An 18,770-nucleotide genomic window follows, 5' to 3' on the forward strand; every position below is an offset into this window, starting at 1 on the left:
GCAGTTTTAGTAAATCCCCCCCTTTGTGTCCAGTGTAAGTGAACACTACACTGACCGCCAATGTAAAAGGCACTATACTGACCACCAATGCAAGAGAGCAGTAAGCTGACCACCAGTGTAAGGGGACCCTTCTCTTAAAGTGGTTCTAAAGCCTTAAGGTTTTTAACCTTAATGCATTCTATGAAAAGCAAGTTTCTGTGGGGGCACTTGCCAAAAAGGAGGGGCCTGGAGTGCTGGTGGGAGACCCCGGAAGAAGAGGATCAGGCTGCTCTGTGCAAAAGCAATACACAGAGCTGGAAAGTATGATATGTTTGTTATTTTAATTTAAAAAAAGAAGGATTAATATCACTTTAATGACCATCAAAGTAAGAGGGGTCCTCTATCTACTGACCACCAATGTAAGAGGGAACTATAGTAGGTAGGTATTTTACTGATTACCATCAGTGTAAGGGGGTCCTTCTCCATTGAGCATCCATGTGAGGGGACGCTACAATATTATTTGTGTGTGTTTCCTTTCTGCCCATTTATTTTAAAATGTATTTCATTTCAAATTAATATGATCCTATACAGCCTGTCTGATGGTCCCTTTGAGCTTGTTTTTACTTCTCTGGCCATTGATGGACATCATGCCAAGATAAGGGATGAGAGATGGAACCTGATTGCCTACAGCGACTGACTGCTGAACATTGGCCCTGGCATCAGCACATGGAAGAGAGGACGGGGTAATTGATGGGCTTTTTAGCTGTGGAGAGTGTGGAGAGAGAGAGACAGGGCAGGAAGAGTGTTGCCATACAGAGAGAGAGAGAGAGCTACCGAGATCCTAGGAAGAGACCCACAAGGGGCTGCTGTGCAGGAGACAGCTGTGTATGCAGAGCACCTGAGTGCTAGATATCAGGGCTGTGTGTGGAGTAGAAGAACCACGAGGGGAACCAAGCTGCAGAGAGTGCTGCTGTGCTAAGAGGGAGGACAGTGTTGTAGTGTATGTCAAATGATCTTTCTGGGCGTGAATCACAGGCGCAAGCTTCAGGTTGTGGTGTCACCACTCACCTAGGCTCCGGGGAAGAAATCTATACAGTATAAGTAGTGATAGGCCTTTTGGCCAACTGTACATGTGCTAAGCTTGCTTGCTGTTGCTGAACTTTGCTGCCACCAGGAGAATATGCTCAGGACACTTTGGGGGTGTTTGCTTGCGGATTACAAACACTCTTCCTTTAGGTGTAAGCATAGGATTTAAAGGCATGCATTTTGTCTTCCACTTTTTTTGAACTGAAGAACTGAACAAAAGAGGATCAGTGTGAAAGCAGCCTTAATGTAAGCGGAGGTATAGAAATTATTAGCTGGGGTTTCCTGAGACCTGAAAGTTATTTCAATGGTTCAAACATGTTAAAGGGGTTGAGAAAGGCAGCTCTAGAGCTGTGAATAATTAATATGCGACAATGGTTTGAGAAAATTTGTCACCTGTGGATTAATGTTTTACACATACAGCAAGTCAGCAATTAGAATGACATATTTCTGCCACTCGTCAGTTTCTGCATCAACGTTTTAATGTTTTAACAATTTCACTCTGGGCATGGCCATACTGCAAAAATTCTCTGCAGCATCTAGGCACAGAGAAACACATCCAAGTAGCCACCATCCACTTTTTTTCATGTAGCCGATTGTGTTTTATTTAAATGTGGAGACAAAAGTCTCCACATTTAAATAAAAGACTATTTACTCATCAATAGCAGCATGTATCAGTGAGTTTACAAGGGACTTGGCACCAATTTCCATCATGGAAATTTCCATCATACACTGCTGCCCCACTAATTTCAGTTACTGAGAATGTGTGCCCATGTGAACTTATCCTTAAAGCAGAGTTCCGCCCTAAAAAACATTTTTACATATTTACAGTCCTTTCATAGTATTAATAAACATTTGGGGGAGAAATTTTTTTTTTAATTCACCAGAAACGCCCTGTTGCTATGTAGTGGCTCCTAATCTGCTACTTCCAGGTCCACGGAGCTACGCATCACTTCCTCCCTCACCTATGCTCCTGGGAAATGTGAGTCATCATTTTCCAGGAGTCAGTGGGCAGTACTGTGAGCAAAAATCGTGTTATTTCCCGGCAGGAAATGATGCGATTTAAGGCGGATCACATCTATGTTGCCATAACAAAGGGGCGGGATCTTCCTCAGTCGCCACACGTTGTTATGGCAACTTTCTAAACAATTGGCGCTACGGCCAGCAGAGCATTGCGCATGTGCAAGATCGAGCATGCACCTCTCCATCGCAAATCCAGGAAGAGGTTGCGATTGGGCTTCACATGCCCACAATCATTATGACAATGGCCAGAAGAGGATTTTCCAAATAGTAAGTATAAAAAAAGATATACAATTAAGATCCACTAGAAAACATATATAAAGTTTATTGGGGTTATTAATGCATTATGAATGGATGACAAAAGAATAAAAAATTCTGTGGCCAGAACTCTGCTTTAAAGTGGAAGTTCACCCAAAACCTCTAAATCTACTTGCAGCCACATCTTAAAACAGATCTATTTAGCCCTGCAAAGAAGAAATCTCTATCTTCTGAAGCCGATGTGGTCTGGTCTACAGCAGCGGATGCTGTGTGCAGGAGAGAACCGACAACGGCTGGGAAGTGATGTCACCCAAAGACTTACTTTGAGGCTTCCGTTGTCGGTTGCCTCTCCTGCACACACCTACACACTGAAGCCACCACTGATAGCTCAGCCTGGGACCGGAACAAAGCAGCTGCAGAACAGGCAAGTATAGCGATTTTTTTCTTTACAGGGCTAGATAGATTTGTTTTAGAATGTGCCTGCAAGTAGGTTTAGAGTTAGTTTGGTGTTGGCTGAACTTCTACTTTAAGCTTTTTTATTTCTAATGAGTGTGGGGAGGACAGGGGGATGTGCATTTTGAAAACAACTTGAACAACTTGAGTGCTTCTGCTGTGAAGTTTGAGAATGAATTGTCCCACAGTACCTACAGCTACAGATGGCATTGAGGGTTTGTTTTAAAGCATTTTTACTGTTTATTAGGAAAATGTTAACACTTGAATGTCCATAGCCCGGACACAAGATGACAAAGTAAAACCAAGCTCCCAACTGTCCCAAATTTAGAGGTAACTGTCCCTCTTTTAAAGTAAAGTCCCTCTGTCCCTCTTTCTCTCATTTGATTCTAATGATTTACCTATAGAAAAGATAGCACTATTCATTTATCAAAAAAAGTGTTTTACAGTGCTAAATCTTTCATCCAATTTTTAAATTGGTATATTTACAAATTTTAAAAGCTAGTATAAAGGAATAACAGTGGTAAAAGGTTTAAGCAATTTGTTTTTTGTGTATTAATTCTCCGTGTGTGGCAGGGGTGTGTCCTTGTCTACAGAATCTGGTGTAGCTGTGTATAGTAACCAATGAGCTACTTTTATTGGCAAATCTTAAAGTGGTTCTAAAGTGAGAAGGTTTTTATCTTCATGCATTATATGCATGAAGGTAAAAAAAACCTTCTGTATGCAGTAGCCCCCCTCGGCCCCCCTAATACTTACCTGAGCCCCATTTCGATCCAGCGATGTTGCACGAGAACCTCCGCTGTCCGGGACTCTCCCTCCTCATTGGTCGAGACAGTAGCTGGTGAGAGAGAGGGCTCCGTGTCTAAATGGGCACACAGAGCAGTGGCTTGGCTTGAGTGCCCCCGTAGCAAGCTGCTTGCTGTGGGGGCAGGAGGGAGGGGCGAGGAGTGCCGCTGAGGGACCCAAGAAGAGGAGGATCTGGGCTGCTCTGTGCAAAACCACTGCACAGAGCCGGTAAGTATAACATGTTTGTTATTTTTAAACAAAAAAAAAACAAGACTTTAATATCACTTTATTTAAGCAAGCTCAAGTTAGAAGCTGATTGCAGCTGCACCATATTCTATGTGCACCAGTTTTCGTAAATCTTCCCCAAAGCTTGTACAAAAAGCATTGTCATCTAGGTGTGCATAATGCAGCATGTTGTCAGAAAACAGTCCTGGCTGTGTACAATCTTTTCTGAAGTAAGCATGATTTATAACACATGATAGCATACTCTTACTATTTGCAAGTTAAATAACTAGAACAATGCATTTTATAACAAAGCAAAAAAAAATTACCTGTCCAAATATTCTGATAATGCCTCCACTGTCTATAATGCGGTCTGAATCTGATCGCTATTTGCCACTTTGCATCTGCGATCTGTTTTTACAGTAGAGCATTGCAGGCAAAAAATGAAAGCAAACATGATGGACATATTTATTTATGTATAAATATTTCGGTTATTTAATATGTATTATGCAGGTCAGCAATACATGCTTTTTTGATGTATGTTACTGTCAGATGTTGCCCCTATTTGCTTTGTAATGCTGTGCATGTTTGTCTTATCAGCTCTCTTGTGTGCTATATAAATCTATAAATCTAGCTCCCCCTACATTAGTATGTACGGTTATATAATTTGTAAAGAGCGTAGGTATTTTTTCCCTCTGCTGCATAAATATTAATATATATTTGCATGGACTGATTTTAAGGAATTTGTTTTACTTAATGACTGTAAATGGGATGAAAATGCAAATGCTCTTTGTTATTCCATTTGCGCAGCTCTTGCATGCCGCCTCTGTAAAGCACAAGAGCAAACCTCAAGGGTTTCTTCTAAATTGGAACTCTGGGTAGGCACTTGTCACTATGACTTACAGTAGCTGCTAAAAGTTACCTGGAGCTAATGCTTTGAGAGCACTAAGTCAAACGTAATATAGAAGGAAAATATTTCTGGAAAACACTTCCCAGTAGTAGGAAGATACTTCTTGTCAGCTCATACTGTGCAAGGAGAGGAAAGATTGAGCAAATGCTGGTAAATTTAGCTTTAGAGAACGGAAGCAAGTTCACCGTGGGCTTTGGTCTATGGATGCTTCCCTAAAGGAATCATTGGTTTTTGTAAACAATTTGTCAGAATGGAGTGAAGAGGTTTCTCATGAAGTCTCCTGAGGCTGCTTAATGTCACCATGCCTGACCCTAAATCTCTTTCTCTAGCACATTCGCCAGTGTAAGCTAGAAATGCAAAATGAGCACAAGTAGGATATTCCAGTAAATTATGTACATTTCTTGGGAACACATCAGCACCGCTCTAAACATGATGTGTTAGGCTATCATGTCATGATTATGGATGACACTATATGCCAGTGATTCTCAGCTTGGAGTGGGTTTAAAATATTCAGAAAACAATATAGTATAAAGAATAAACAATGAAATGCTAATATGCTTCTGGAATTAAGAGTATTGCTTTCCAGATGGTCAAGATTAGAAAAGACCAAATATTTAGGGACATCATCATGCTTTTATTTATTTTTTAACCTTCAAAATAAAAGGGAATATCATGTGTTTTGTATTTAGTGGCTTGTATTCAAGATTAAAGTCATTTTTTTTGCTAAGGAAATATGAAATGTTGAAATGTTGCATATGAATAGTGATATGAACAGCAATAACACAACAGAATAGTACTGAGTAATAACACAACAGAATAGTACTGAGTAATAACACAACAGAGTAGTACTGAGTTATAACACAACAGAATAGTACCGAGTAATAACACAACAGAGCAGTGCGGAGTAATAACACAACAGAATAGTGTGGAGTAATAACATAACAGAATAGTGCGGAGTAATAAGGCAACAGAATAGTACAGCGTAATAACACAACAGAATAGTACAGAGTAATAACACAACAGAATAGTGCGGAGTAAAAACACAACAGAATACTGCGGAGTAATAACACAACAGAATAGTACAGAGTAATAACACAACAGAATAGTACAGAGTAATAACACAACAGAATAGTACAGAGTAATAAGACAACAGAATAGTATGGAGTAATAAGACAACAGAATAGTACGGAGTAATAACGCAATAGAATAGTGCGGAGTAAAAACACAACAGAATACTGCGGAGTAATAACACAACAGAATAGTACAGAGTAATAACACAACAGAATAGTACAGAGTAATAACACAACAGAATAGTACAGAGTAATAACACAACAGAATAGTACAGAGTAATAAGACAACAGAATAGTATGGAGTAATAAGACAACAGAATAGTATGGAGTAATAACGCAATAGAATAGTGCAGAGTAATAACGCAACAGAATAGTACGGCGTAATAACACAACAGAATAGTACAGAGTAATAACACAACAGAATAGTGCAGAGTAATAACAGAACAGAATAGTACAGAGTAATAAGACAACAGAATAGTGTGGAGTAAAAACACAACAGAATACTGCGGAGTAATAACACAACAGAATAGTAAAGAGTAATAACACAACAGAATAGTACAAAGTAATAACACAACAGAATAGTATAGAGTAATAACACAACAGAATAGTGCGGAGTAATAACACAACGGAATAGTACAGAGTAATAACACAATGGGATAATGCAGAGTAAGAAAACAACAGAATACTGCGGAGTAATAACACAACAGAATAGTATAGAGTGATAAGACAACAGAATAGTACAGAGTAATAACACAACAGAATAGTACAGAGTAATAATACAACAGAATAGTGGGGAGTAAAAACACAACAGAATAGTATAGAGTAATAACACAACAGAATAGTACAGAGTAGTAACACAACAGAATAGTGTGGAGTAATAACACAACTGAATAGTACAGAGTAATAACACAACAGAATAGTACAGAGTAATAACACAACAGAATAGTATAGAGTAAGAACAGAACAGAATAGTGCAGAATAATAATACAACAGAATAGTGTGGAGTAAAAACATAACAGAATAGTACAGAGTAATGACACAACAGAATAGTACAGAGTAATGACACAACAGAATAGTGCAGAGTAATAATACAACAGAATAGTCTGGAGTAATAACACAACAATATAGTGTTAAATGTTGAATAAGAAGGTGTAGGATGCCACAATCTGATTTCAGGGGTGTCATGTCAGGATAATAAAGTCATTTCTGATTGGGTCTTATGACTACCTTTGTGATGGCTGCATTAGTTTCTTTTTTAGGCTTTCTTTCTTCTATTTTCATTTGGTGATCCAGCTAACAAGTCCTTCACTTTTCAAAAGCACAAGCTCTCCAGTAGAACATATCAGTTTACATGGATGAGACAAACCACCTGTGATCAGCTTTTATTTATTCATGTAAATGCTTTATCCCAAAAGGAAAAAAAAATGTTTGCTGTTACTGTTTATATGGAGTTTGGTTTCAATTTGTCTAAATGCGAATACATTTAACACTACCATGACCCCCCCCCCCCCCCCAAGACTAACAGTGCTGCTGCCTGCTGTGCCTCCTGTTCTCATTCATCCAGAGTTGTGTCTCACTAATACTGGAGGTGTGTTACTGGTCAGATCACCAGGTGAAAACAGAGGGAAAAAAGCCAAAGAAAATAAAACAGATGCAGCCACCACATCTAATGATTGGTAAGCTGCAATATAATACATTGTTGGTTTTGGGCTTAATACAGCTTTAAGCACACAAGGCAGGATTTAACAATAGGAATGAACTAATAATTAAACATTTACAAAAAACTTTCTAGTGAGCATTTTTATCTATATTTCCTTTAAGGGGTTAATGCATTCAAGTGGTCCAGTGGGAAGACATCGGCAGCTGGTGCTGGTCTTGGAAGGAGAACTTTACCTCATCCCATTTGCTCTGCTAAAGGGCAGCTCATCCAACGAATATCTTTATGAACGCTTCAGTCTGATTGCTGTTCCCTCCATCCGATCTCTGAACATAAATTCCAAGGTAAGAACCAAGTATATTTGATTTAGTTCTGTCTCCAAATTTATGATTCATACAGATGAGTAGCTCCAGGTTGATTTCATTTTCTGACAGTGCTAAAAGCAGAAGTAAAGTTCTAAATTTTTAAAGCAGAACTGTAGGCAAACAGCCCCATCTCCATCAATAATAATTCAGGTATTTATATAAAATCTAACACAATGTAATATGATAAATATAGTCATTCAATAAAAATAACCTACAGAAAATGGTCTGCAGATCCATTTAGGGACTAGTTATTAGAAATCAGTGGTAAACATCTGCTTCTCTGCTTATGTGTACCTCTGGTGTTATACACCAATGACCCAATACTAATAAAGTGTACCTGGTTTTCTGAAAAATACAAATCTGTCCACTTGCTCAGAGATTTTGCAAAATGTATTTTTGTAGCTATTGAGTATTTTTAAGGGGTCTATGTATTAAAAAAATTCATTACATGAATGCCTCAAGCATTCACCTGGCCTTCACAAATTATGGTCGTATTTTCCCTAATATGTTGATTTCCTATGCTCGTCAGCTTCATCTAGTGGCCACAATGTAGTGTTTGCCTGTTGGAGGTATTTCAGAAAATTATGTATAATATGGCCACTAGATAGAGCTGACAATCATAGGAAATCAATATATTAGGCAAAATGTATCCAGATGGTATAAATCAAGTAAAAAATAATAACAATGAGACTGACTATGAAACATGCAGAATATAATTTGTGCTCGTCTAGATGCTGTATCATCCATGAAGTAGCAGGAATCTCAAATTTGGGTAGTTTGCACATGCTGTAACCTTCTGCTAGCCTATGCCAGTTTCCCACCAATGCCACCCACTTTAAAGCATGCTTGCTAGTCCTTTGCCACAGACATTTTTGAATGTGCAGCTATAATAGTCTCTATACATAGAGATATCCATAGAGGTATTTCCCTTAAGTTGAGATTTGACCCATGTATAGGCAGGCTGTATGTACCCAAGTTGATCGATCGATCAACTTGGATATAGCTCGCCTGCCGAACTTTACATGCGATTATTGCTAGCAGCAATAATCACTATGTTCTCCGGGAGGGGACTCCCCCCCCCCCCCCCCCGCACGAGAGAAACACAATGGCTCCGTAGGAGGGATTTCCCTATCAACACTGTCTATGGTTGCAGGAAGGAAATTTGCTCCATCTATGGCCGGCCTTAGACTCTGTTACCTGCTGCAGGGAAGAGGAGAATTAGTATATTCAGCTGGTAGAGGCAATTTGATTATGTGACCCAAAGATAGGAGATTGTGCTGCAGGACTTATTGCAAAGAATTCCAGATCAAGATGAATTTGTCTGTTAAGCTGGCCATACACGGAGCGCATTTTGAGCTATGGGTGGCCCTGTCAGCACCCTCCCACCCGACATCCTTCAATGTGAAGATCAAAGGAGATGGGCGCAAAATTGTCCAATTAGATGCAACCACCATTTAGGTATTCTGACACCCCCGAGTTCCGGCTATAAGAATACATAGCCGGCAAGAGTGATTCCTTCATCCACAGTTTATTGTAGATGGGGGAATCGATGTGGGACTGAAAAAGAGAAATCTTACAATGCATGGCCTGCTTTAAAGAGGTCATGTTAAAGAGAGGGAAGATATATTCTGACTCAAGAATAAACATTGATGATTGGCACAGATTTATTTTAGGAACATTAATAATTCAGAGTTCTTTTTGGTGTATGTCTCTATTTTACAGTCTCACTTACGGAAGAATGCTCCCTTATATTCAAGTTCTACCTCCATGGCTGCTGTTATTGGAAATCCGAAGCTTCCTCCATCAGTGATGGATAGATGGCTGTGGGGACCAATGCCCTCAGCAGAAGAGGAGGCCTACATGGTATCTGAATTGTTGGGTTGTCAGCCTCTTGTTGGCTCTTTGGCCACGAAAGACAAGGTGATGAGTGCACTCACACAAGCTGAATGCGTACATTTTGCCACCCACATCTCATGGAAACTTGCAGCTTTAATACTAACTCCGAACAGCGAGAACAGCTCTGGAACAAATAAAAGCACCTTTGGAAACACCTACACCATTCCTGAGTCTTTACAGATGCAGGACGATGCCAGTGATGTTGAAAGCATATCAGACTGTCCACCCCTTCAGGAATTCCTCCTGACAGCAGCAGATGTCCTGGATCTCAGGCTTCCTGTAAAACTGGTGGTTCTTGGATCTTATCAGGAATCCAGCAACAAAGTTACAGCAGATGGAATTATTGGCTTGACACGAGCCTTCTTGGCTGCCGGAGCTCAGTGTGTCCTTGTATCTCTGTGGCCTGTGCCTGTTGCAGCCTCAAAAATGTTTGTCCATGCTTTTTATTCGGCACTCCTGAATGGAATGAAAGCAAGTGCATCCCTGTCTGAGGCAATGAAAACAGTACAGAGCAGTAAGCAATACTCACATCCATCAAACTGGGCAGGTATGATAATTACTTTGTGTCTGCATTGTACATCATTTTTATTAGATACAGCTGTTATCCGTGTCATTTGTAACTGTGCCTCGCTACTTGACATTACATTTGCAGTATATCTTAAATTGTCATCACCTCTTCCAAGTGCTACAGTGAAAAACTTGGGAGCTTAATATCTCTGACAGAATCTGATTATTATCTGAGAATATGTATGTTCAGAGACAGTACTTGAGTGATTTTCAAAAATACATAAGGGCTTTCCAGTCCCACACTTACGCTGCTTTCATTTTTTAAGTAGTCATTTAGTCATCAGCATTCATATCCCTCAGAATATTTTTTTAATGAAAACATAACTTTTCATGTATATAAAAACATGTAACATTAGTAAGTCATTACTAATCAAGAGAGGTCTAAACCTAATCTAAGAGGAATATATAGGCTACCATTCCTTACCTTCCCAGTCCTAGCTGAAATGTTGACCCAACGACGTCAGCCCTTCTTGAGTTACTGATCTAGAACAAGCATGCAGCAGAGGAAGTCAGAGCTCCAGATTTGCATACTTGTTCTTGAGCCATAACTCAGCAAGTATTTAAGTCACTGTTGACAATTACAGACAGAAAACCAGTCTTTTCAAAGGATGAAAGCAATAGAAGTCTGCATATTACTTTAGGTACAAGTTTCTTGGAACACTGCAAGGGCCTGTGGCAAAGGCAGAGTGTTAAAACTGTGTAAATATGCTTAACTATAATGGCAGTTTTTTTCACTGCTTCATGTAATTGCAGATTTATTTTGATCCTGTTTAAAAAGACATTTGAAAAGGATTTGCATTTTCCTTTGGGAAATGATTACGGTGGTCATACCTGCTTGATTTCTTACAGATTACAATAAATGGAGAAACATCTGCCCATCCTTGAGCAATTTGTGCCCCTGGGACCTGAGGGCATCCTCTTCTTAATTTAGCCAGTATGCATTACACAGTGATAGCTCTGTTCATATTAGTCCACAAAACAACTACAATGGCATTTTACAACAATTTAGATTTCTTGTGTGATAACTAGGACTTCCCGTGGAAGTGTTTAATAAGTGTGCCTCTATGCAATCTAATTTTTGCAAGCTTCAGTGGAGTCATCAGCACCAAAAGGGTCTTTGTCAAAGGATGTATTCACCTGTTTTAGGAAACTTTGAGCTGAAAGAGAAAACTGCAGCTTAATGCTGCAATTCTTTGGCCCATGTTTATATTTTTTAACCCCTTTACCCCAGTGAGAGCAAGGCAGGCAGGGCTCCCAATCGTGTAGCCCTGTGATTGGCTGCACAGTGCTGATGTCATCATGAGTCCATCCTACCAACTTCTGATTGGCAATGACAGATCGTCAAAGTTCTATGGGCACCAGTGGAGCACACTCGAGAACAAAACAGCATCATGAATATTGGGCATTAAAGCCAACCAAGCCCATATACTGGTATAGCTGTTGTAAAGTGGCTAAAGAGGACCTGTGCTGTAGAACGTTTGCAAGCAGAGTGCACAGGATTTTTCACCAGTATTGCCTGTAGACTCTCTGTAGCTGGTCTTTTCCCCATTACTGACATACCTTACCTCGCTCCACACGGTGTCTTTATGTGGCAATGACATATTTGGTAGAGGAGCAGGGCTTTGCTTTTTCATGTCAGAGCTGCTCCTCTAATGACTGGTAATATCTGGTGGCAGAATATCTAAGAAGCTGCAGGAAAAGTAGTGGAATCACAGATCCTCAGAATGTATGAAGAAGAAACAGTGAAATCATTCACCAGCACATCCCCAGGTACAATTTTCTCTTCAGCAAGGAGAACAGTGAGCAGTGCAATAGTGACATCACCAAATTTCAGGCAAGCAGTCAGAGGGACAGTGCATGATCTCAACCTGCAGATATACAACTATATGGCTACTGAACAGGAGTGCCTATGTACACTTATATAAACCAGAAAGTGCTATTTTTCAAGGGGGATTGAAAACAAGGGATAAATCTTTCAGGGTACTGCTTAGGCATAATTAACAGTTTCGTAGCAAACTTCACTTTTTGAGTTTGTGCCTACTTTAAAGTGTCCATACATGACCTGATTATAGGTAATATTATAACAATGCCTAACTGGGCAATTCCAGATCAATCTATCCATACTGATAAAGCCATCCAGAAAGATGACAGAATATAGTTAAGAAGATACTAAGTAGGTTCTTTTTTATTGCTTTGACCACGTTATTCTCATAAGGTTTACTATGGCTGGTATAGATAATAAGGACATACATGGTTAACAATATTAAAGTGTTGTTTTTTAATGCACACACATGGAATTAAATATTGTAGGAGTCTGAGACAATAGCCATGGCTTTCAGGCACTCAGCTGTCAAAAAACGATGGGCCAATCTTGTTATTACTGTGGTGATTTGCACATCTTGACCTATTGCTACTACATGTTAGCCCAGTCTAGAGGTGATGTTTTATGGGCATTCTAGAAGGCTGCATTCTTCCTTTTTTTATTATATATCAATACTGACACTTAAGGAAAATCCAGTCTCTCTCTTTGACAAGAGACTTTCCAAACATTTCTGTAAGGCAGAGCTGACATCAGCCTAAGATGCAGATATTGCTCATCACTCAAACTGGTCTCACAGAGAAGTGCTGCTGTGATTTGCATGCAACCATTTACGTCATCACATCTACTGCAAATAGGCTAATAGATGCATAGAAAAGCTATATAGATCTCCTATACTGGAGGAAGTAATGAGCATGTACCCACGTGTTAACATGTTAGGTATGTTGACTTCGTTAGGTTCTATTTTTTCAGTAACTCCAGTTTTTTTGTTATTCTATATAGACTGGGGAAGGGATAAAACCTTTAATGGGTATCTTTTCACTCACACTCAATGGCAGGGTTTCTTCAGACAGGAAGTTATGGGAAATCTCTCCAACTGGGACACAGTCATCAATAAAGCCAGGGTAAAAATGCAATCAGAGGTCAGAGCCTGCCAGTCTCAGAGATAACTGTGCCCCTCATTTATTGTCCTAGTCTTACTGGGGTTTATTTACTAAAGCTGGAGAGTGCAAAATCAGGCTCACTTTTGCATAGAAAGCAATCCGCTTCTAACCTCAGCTTGTTTAATTAAGCTTTGTCAATAAAACCTGGACTCTGATTGGTTTCTTATCAGAAGTAAGCCTAATTTTGCAATCTCCAGTTTTAGTAATAAACCCCATTGTAACACTTGATGGACCCAACTTTTCCCTAATTTATCTGTAAACAATACAAGAGCTGAAGCTATGATCAGTTATAGAGTATTTGTCAATTATCACCAATTCTTAAAAAAAAAAAATATAACCAGAGAATGACATGATTGTGATGTAAATTAGATTGTAATAAAGCCTTCCCTTACAGCTGTGTCTGCTGAATGCTGTTAAGCCTACTACGGAATGCTCTAAATATGCTCTAATAATTCCATGCATGCAACCTCTACAATTACATCATTACATTGAGCAAAATGTAGACATTTCCCTGTGATCAAAGTTCAGGCAGCTGTGCAAACATATGAGAGAACAAGACAAGTGTTGAACACTGTGTACTCAGTCGATTTTTTCATAAAGAAATAAATAAAATGAGGTCTCTGCAATATAGAATACACAGAGGAAATATCTCACATAGACAATTGGCAAGTATCGAATTGCTGAAGACAAATGAAATGAGAGACCTAAACACAGACTGTTCGCAGGAATAACTGCAAAATAATAAAGCGAAGCCCATATAATCGGTTGAGAAACTATGAAAACCTAAGCCCAAAGTGTTTTATGCCGTCTCAAATATAGGGATATTTGGAACAGGCATACCCCACTTTTAAGTACGCAATGGGGTTTATTTACTAAAGCTGGAAAGTGCAAAGTCAGGCTCAATTCTGCATAGAAACCAATGAGCTTCTAACCCCAGCTTGTTCAATTAAGCTTTGGTAATAAAACCTGGAAGCTCATTGGTTTCTATGCAGAAGTGAGCCTGATTTTGCACTTTCCAGCTTTAGTAAATAAACCCTATTGCGTACTTAAAAGTGGGGTATGCCTGTAGTACCCTTGAGCTGACCATACAATAACAATTCTACATTCAATGACTGGAGAAATGTCATTTAAAAGTACTTCAAAATTCAGTTTTCTTTTTACATTCAATTTTGAAATTAATGTAATTTCCACAACAAAAACTACATAATCCTTTAGAAATGCATTTGTTCAAGAAACATATTCTATCCTGCTCCTTTGAATTTTTTCATCACTGTGGTCGAAAACAAATGTCATTTTGACCCCCACCAGCGATTAGAAAATCAAACGAAAGTTCTTAAAACTAAAAATTTCTAATGAAATTCTGCAAGTGTATGGCCATCTTTAGACATGGCAGATAACAAATGAGTATATGGCCCTACGATCTAAGTATATATGACCTTAACACATAAGGCTTACCGTTTAAAATCATGTAGAAGCTGTATCTAAAGGACAGCAAGTAGAAGAATCTGTCTGTCAGATACCCCATATTTTCTGAACTTTTTTCAGACACCTTCTGTGATCACAGATTCATTTCTTATACAGGAGTATTTTATTAACCTACGTTTTCTATTGTTGTAAGGCAAGCATCCCAAATTTGAACCTTTGATATAGGTGAAATGCCCTAGAAATATTAGCAACTATGTTTGTGTAATTTTATAGAGTAAGAGGGTTGACAATTCTAAAAATGCTTAAGCAAAGAATCTGGACTGTAACATAATACAGAAAGTTCAGCAAATTAAATTATTGATCGGAATGCTTTCAAGCTGAGAAATTCTTGCTTATTGCCTCTCATAAGTTAACTGAAACATAATGAGACTGAAAAGGTTCTAATCAATATTTCAGAGTAACCTGTTTATTAACTGGAAAATTAAACGAGTATCTCACATGGGGCACTGAAAGAAAGGATATAGCAAATAGACTCTTTATGTTTCTATGTATATAATTACAAATAAACATAATAAAGAGTTATAGAGATCCTCATCAATGTCTATTAGTGAGGTTCTATAGTCTTTGATGTCTAAAGAGATTGACTGCTACAATTTGGCCAAAATGTAATATTTTATACAGTGTACAGTAAATATGTCCTATGACCAGTAAATACAGGACCGTCATTTTAGGTTATACAGAGAAAGTGCCTGAAAATAATATAAGGCGCAGAATTTAAAGGGTCAATGGAATGAAACTGATATTTCAGTTATGAGCGCACCGATTGCTCATTGCAACACTGTGCTCATACTCCAGGCTGCACAATATAACTGCCTAGTAAATATTGGTTTAAAAAAAGAATGTATGTATTGCTCTGTATAGCTTAGCATAAACAGAGCAATAGATGAGTGGGGGTTTTTTTCCAAGTTTACAGAGCAGTTACATTTTGCAAATTTTTTTGTATATTAATGTATTTTTGAAAGGTAGATTGTCCCTTTATACACTACTGCTTACACTTTAGTACATAGTACTCATAGCTGACAAAATTTTGATTTCTGAATAGCTCATAGATGTCTTGTGGATGCTGGTGGCAAAATCTTGCCTCTTCTGCTGTCATAGGGGTTTGATTTACTAAAACTGGAGAGCACAACATTTGGTGCAGCTGTGCATGGTAGCCAATCAGCTTCTAACTGAAGCTTGTTCAATTAAGCTTTGAGGATAAAACCTGGAAGTTGATTGGTTTCTATGCAGAGTTGCACCAGATATTGCACTCTCCAGTTTTAGCAAATCAACCCCATAATGTCACAGTAGTAGTTCCACTCCTTTTGCTGAATACAAAAAGCCTACTTTTAGAGTTTTCTCACAATGGCCCCGATGGCTGGGTGAATCGAGCACCTGAAGTACAGAGATCTTGCCACTGGAATCCCTGAGAACTAGACCAAACATGTGGGTGTCTGGGTTTGCTGGGATATAACCACAACTGAAATACCAGTTTTGGTGTACAGATCCTTTAAACATCTTGACTGAACTTAAAAAGATGAGGATTTCCTGTCTTATAGGGGACAGTTAATTGCACCTAAGCAGTACCCTGGAAGTGTACATGTTATCTTAAATTCATCCTGAAAAATGAGCAATGCACCTCCTGTGCCAAGAACCTCAAAGCTGTATATCTGCAGTGTGAGATTACTTAGGGCACTGCTTCCTCTGACGGCTAGTCCTAAAATATTTGGTGTCACCTTTGGACTGCTTTCTGTTCTTCTTGCTGGTACCTGTAAGTGGTTCCTGGTGTTCTAGTTCAAGGATCTACCTGCTCCTGCCTCATCCACTCTGTTAATCTGTACTTACTCCACTTCTGCTAATTCCTAAATAGTACGACCAGTCGTCAGATCACCAGTCAATAGGCGGGGCATAGACTATGCTTAGAAACACCCATCTGACCTGACTGATATGTGTTGCAGTTATGATATTATTATAACTAATTACGATAATGTTGTACAGGATATATGCTTATTGGAAGTGATGTAAAGCTGAACAGTCCATCATCACTCATCGGTCAAGCCTTATCTGAGATCCTCCAGAACCCTGACCGTGCAAGAGATGCTCTTAGAGTTTTGTTGCATCTGGTAAGATTTATTCACGTAGAATGGTTTTACATTATGTAATAGGTTTTTTTTTTGTTTTGTTTTTTACTCAAAAGAGTTAAAAGTGGACCACTACTTCAAACTGCTGTGTTTTAGTCATGAAGCACTTCTCCGCTCTTAGATTCTACCTTGCTATTTGTGTTGCCTTAGCAACTTAACCGGTTCAATACCGGGCAATTTCACCCCCTTCCTTCCCAGGCCAATTTTTAGTTTTCAGCACTGTCGCATTTTAAACGTCAATTGCGCGGTCGTGCGACGTTGTACCCAAAAGAAATTGACGTCCTTTTTTTCACTACAAATAGAGCTTTTTTTTTGGTGGTATTTGATCGCCTCTGCGGTTTTTATTTTTTGCGCTATAAACAAAAGAAGAGCGACAATTTTGAAAAAAACACAATATTTTTTACTTTTTGCTATAATAAATATCCCAATTTTTTTTTTTAAAAACACATTTTTTCCTCAGTTTTGGCCGATACGTATTCTTCTACATATTTTTGGTAAAAAAAAATTGCAATAACTGTATATTGATTGGTTTGCGCAAAAGTTATAGCGTCTACAAAATACGGGATAGATTTATGGCATTTTTAAAAAAAATATATTTTTTATTTTTTTTAGCGGCGATCGCGATTTTTTTTGGTGACTGCGACATTATGGCAGACACATCGGACACTTTTGACACATTTTTGGGACCAATCACATTTATACAGCGATCAATGCTATAAAATTGCATTGATTACTGTGTAAATGTGACAGGCAGTGAAGGGGTTAACCACTAGGGGGCGGGGAGGGGTTAATATGTTTCCTAGGGAATGATTCTAACTGAAGGGGGGAGGGGACGCACTAGGGGAGGAGACCGATCTGTGTTCCTCCGTTCTGGGAACACAGATCGCTCTCCTCAGAGCTGACAGGCTGTGGATCTGTGTGTTTACACACACAGATCCACATGCCGGCCCGGTTAACGGGCAATCGCGGGTGCCCGGCGGACATCGCGGCCGCCGGGCACACGCACCGGGTCCCGAGGAACGCGGCGGGCGCGCGCGCTCCCGGCGGCGCGCGCGCACCCCCTAGACGGCCGGGAATCCCAGGACGTCATATGACGTCCACCCAGGATGGGAGATCCCATCTGTGGACGTCATATGACTATGGGCGGGTAGGGAAGTGGTTAAAGTGGTGTTCCGGCCGAAATTATACTTTTTAAATAAAAATACCCCTATAATACACAAGCTTAATGTATTCTAGTAAAGTTAGTTTGTAAACTAAGGTCTGTTTTGTCAGTTTATAGCAGTAGTTTGTTATTTTATAAACTTACAGCAGGCTGTGGCCATCTTAAGTCTGGGCATCTGAAGCCAGACTGTATTTCTTCCTGGATCTCATCCTTTCATATCTCGCACATGCTCAGTGCAGCACAAGCAGTGTAATAGGTTTCAGGTCAGGTTTCCATAGCAACGGCAGTGTCAGAGGAAGTTGCCGCCCCTTCCCAGAAGGCATTGCAAACAGGAAATGATGCGATGGGCCGCGGCCAGGGAGGAGGAAGTGAAAAATGAATACAGCCGCTATACAGTAAGCGCTGAGAAAAAAAATTAAAAAATATCCAATTCGTTTACAGTGCACAGTTTAGTGAGGGATGCTGAAGAGTTGTAAAAGTGGGTGGAACTCCACTTTAAGGTGTCCAAAAACTGTAGAGAGTGGTCAAACTTGCAGGCATGATCAGACTGCCCTCAGGCACTGGAAGTACTTCAATAACATAAATACAGGAAGGCTAGGTTTGACCAAGCTTTTATATTTATAATATTTAGAGTGAAAGAAAATATTCTCATCAGGAGGAAACACTGGTGATTAGACAATGTTTCCAAGCTATCGCTTTTTCCCCAAGATAGTGGTATCTGTGTGGCAGATATAGGCTTACAACTGGGTTTTTCAAAA

General features: G+C 39.3%; 1 protein-coding gene across 3 annotated transcripts in view; it reads left to right on the forward strand.

The window, feature by feature from the left end:
- TTC28 (tetratricopeptide repeat domain 28) overlaps positions 1–18,770 on the forward strand; it is an 832,034-nt gene that overhangs the window by 790,579 nt on the left and 22,685 nt on the right. For all 3 annotated transcript variants that reach the window (XM_073629346.1, XM_073629347.1, XM_073629348.1), the window contains 3 exons: positions 7,600–7,779; positions 9,523–10,243; positions 16,708–16,832. In XM_073629346.1, the coding sequence (XP_073485447.1) occupies positions 7,600–7,779; positions 9,523–10,243; positions 16,708–16,832 (1,026 nt within the window). The remainder of the gene's footprint in view (positions 1–7,599; positions 7,780–9,522; positions 10,244–16,707; positions 16,833–18,770) is intronic.

This window comes from Aquarana catesbeiana, linkage group LG01 (assembly GCF_042186555.1).
Source record: "Aquarana catesbeiana isolate 2022-GZ linkage group LG01, ASM4218655v1, whole genome shotgun sequence".
NCBI lineage: Eukaryota > Metazoa > Chordata > Amphibia > Anura > Ranidae > Aquarana > Aquarana catesbeiana.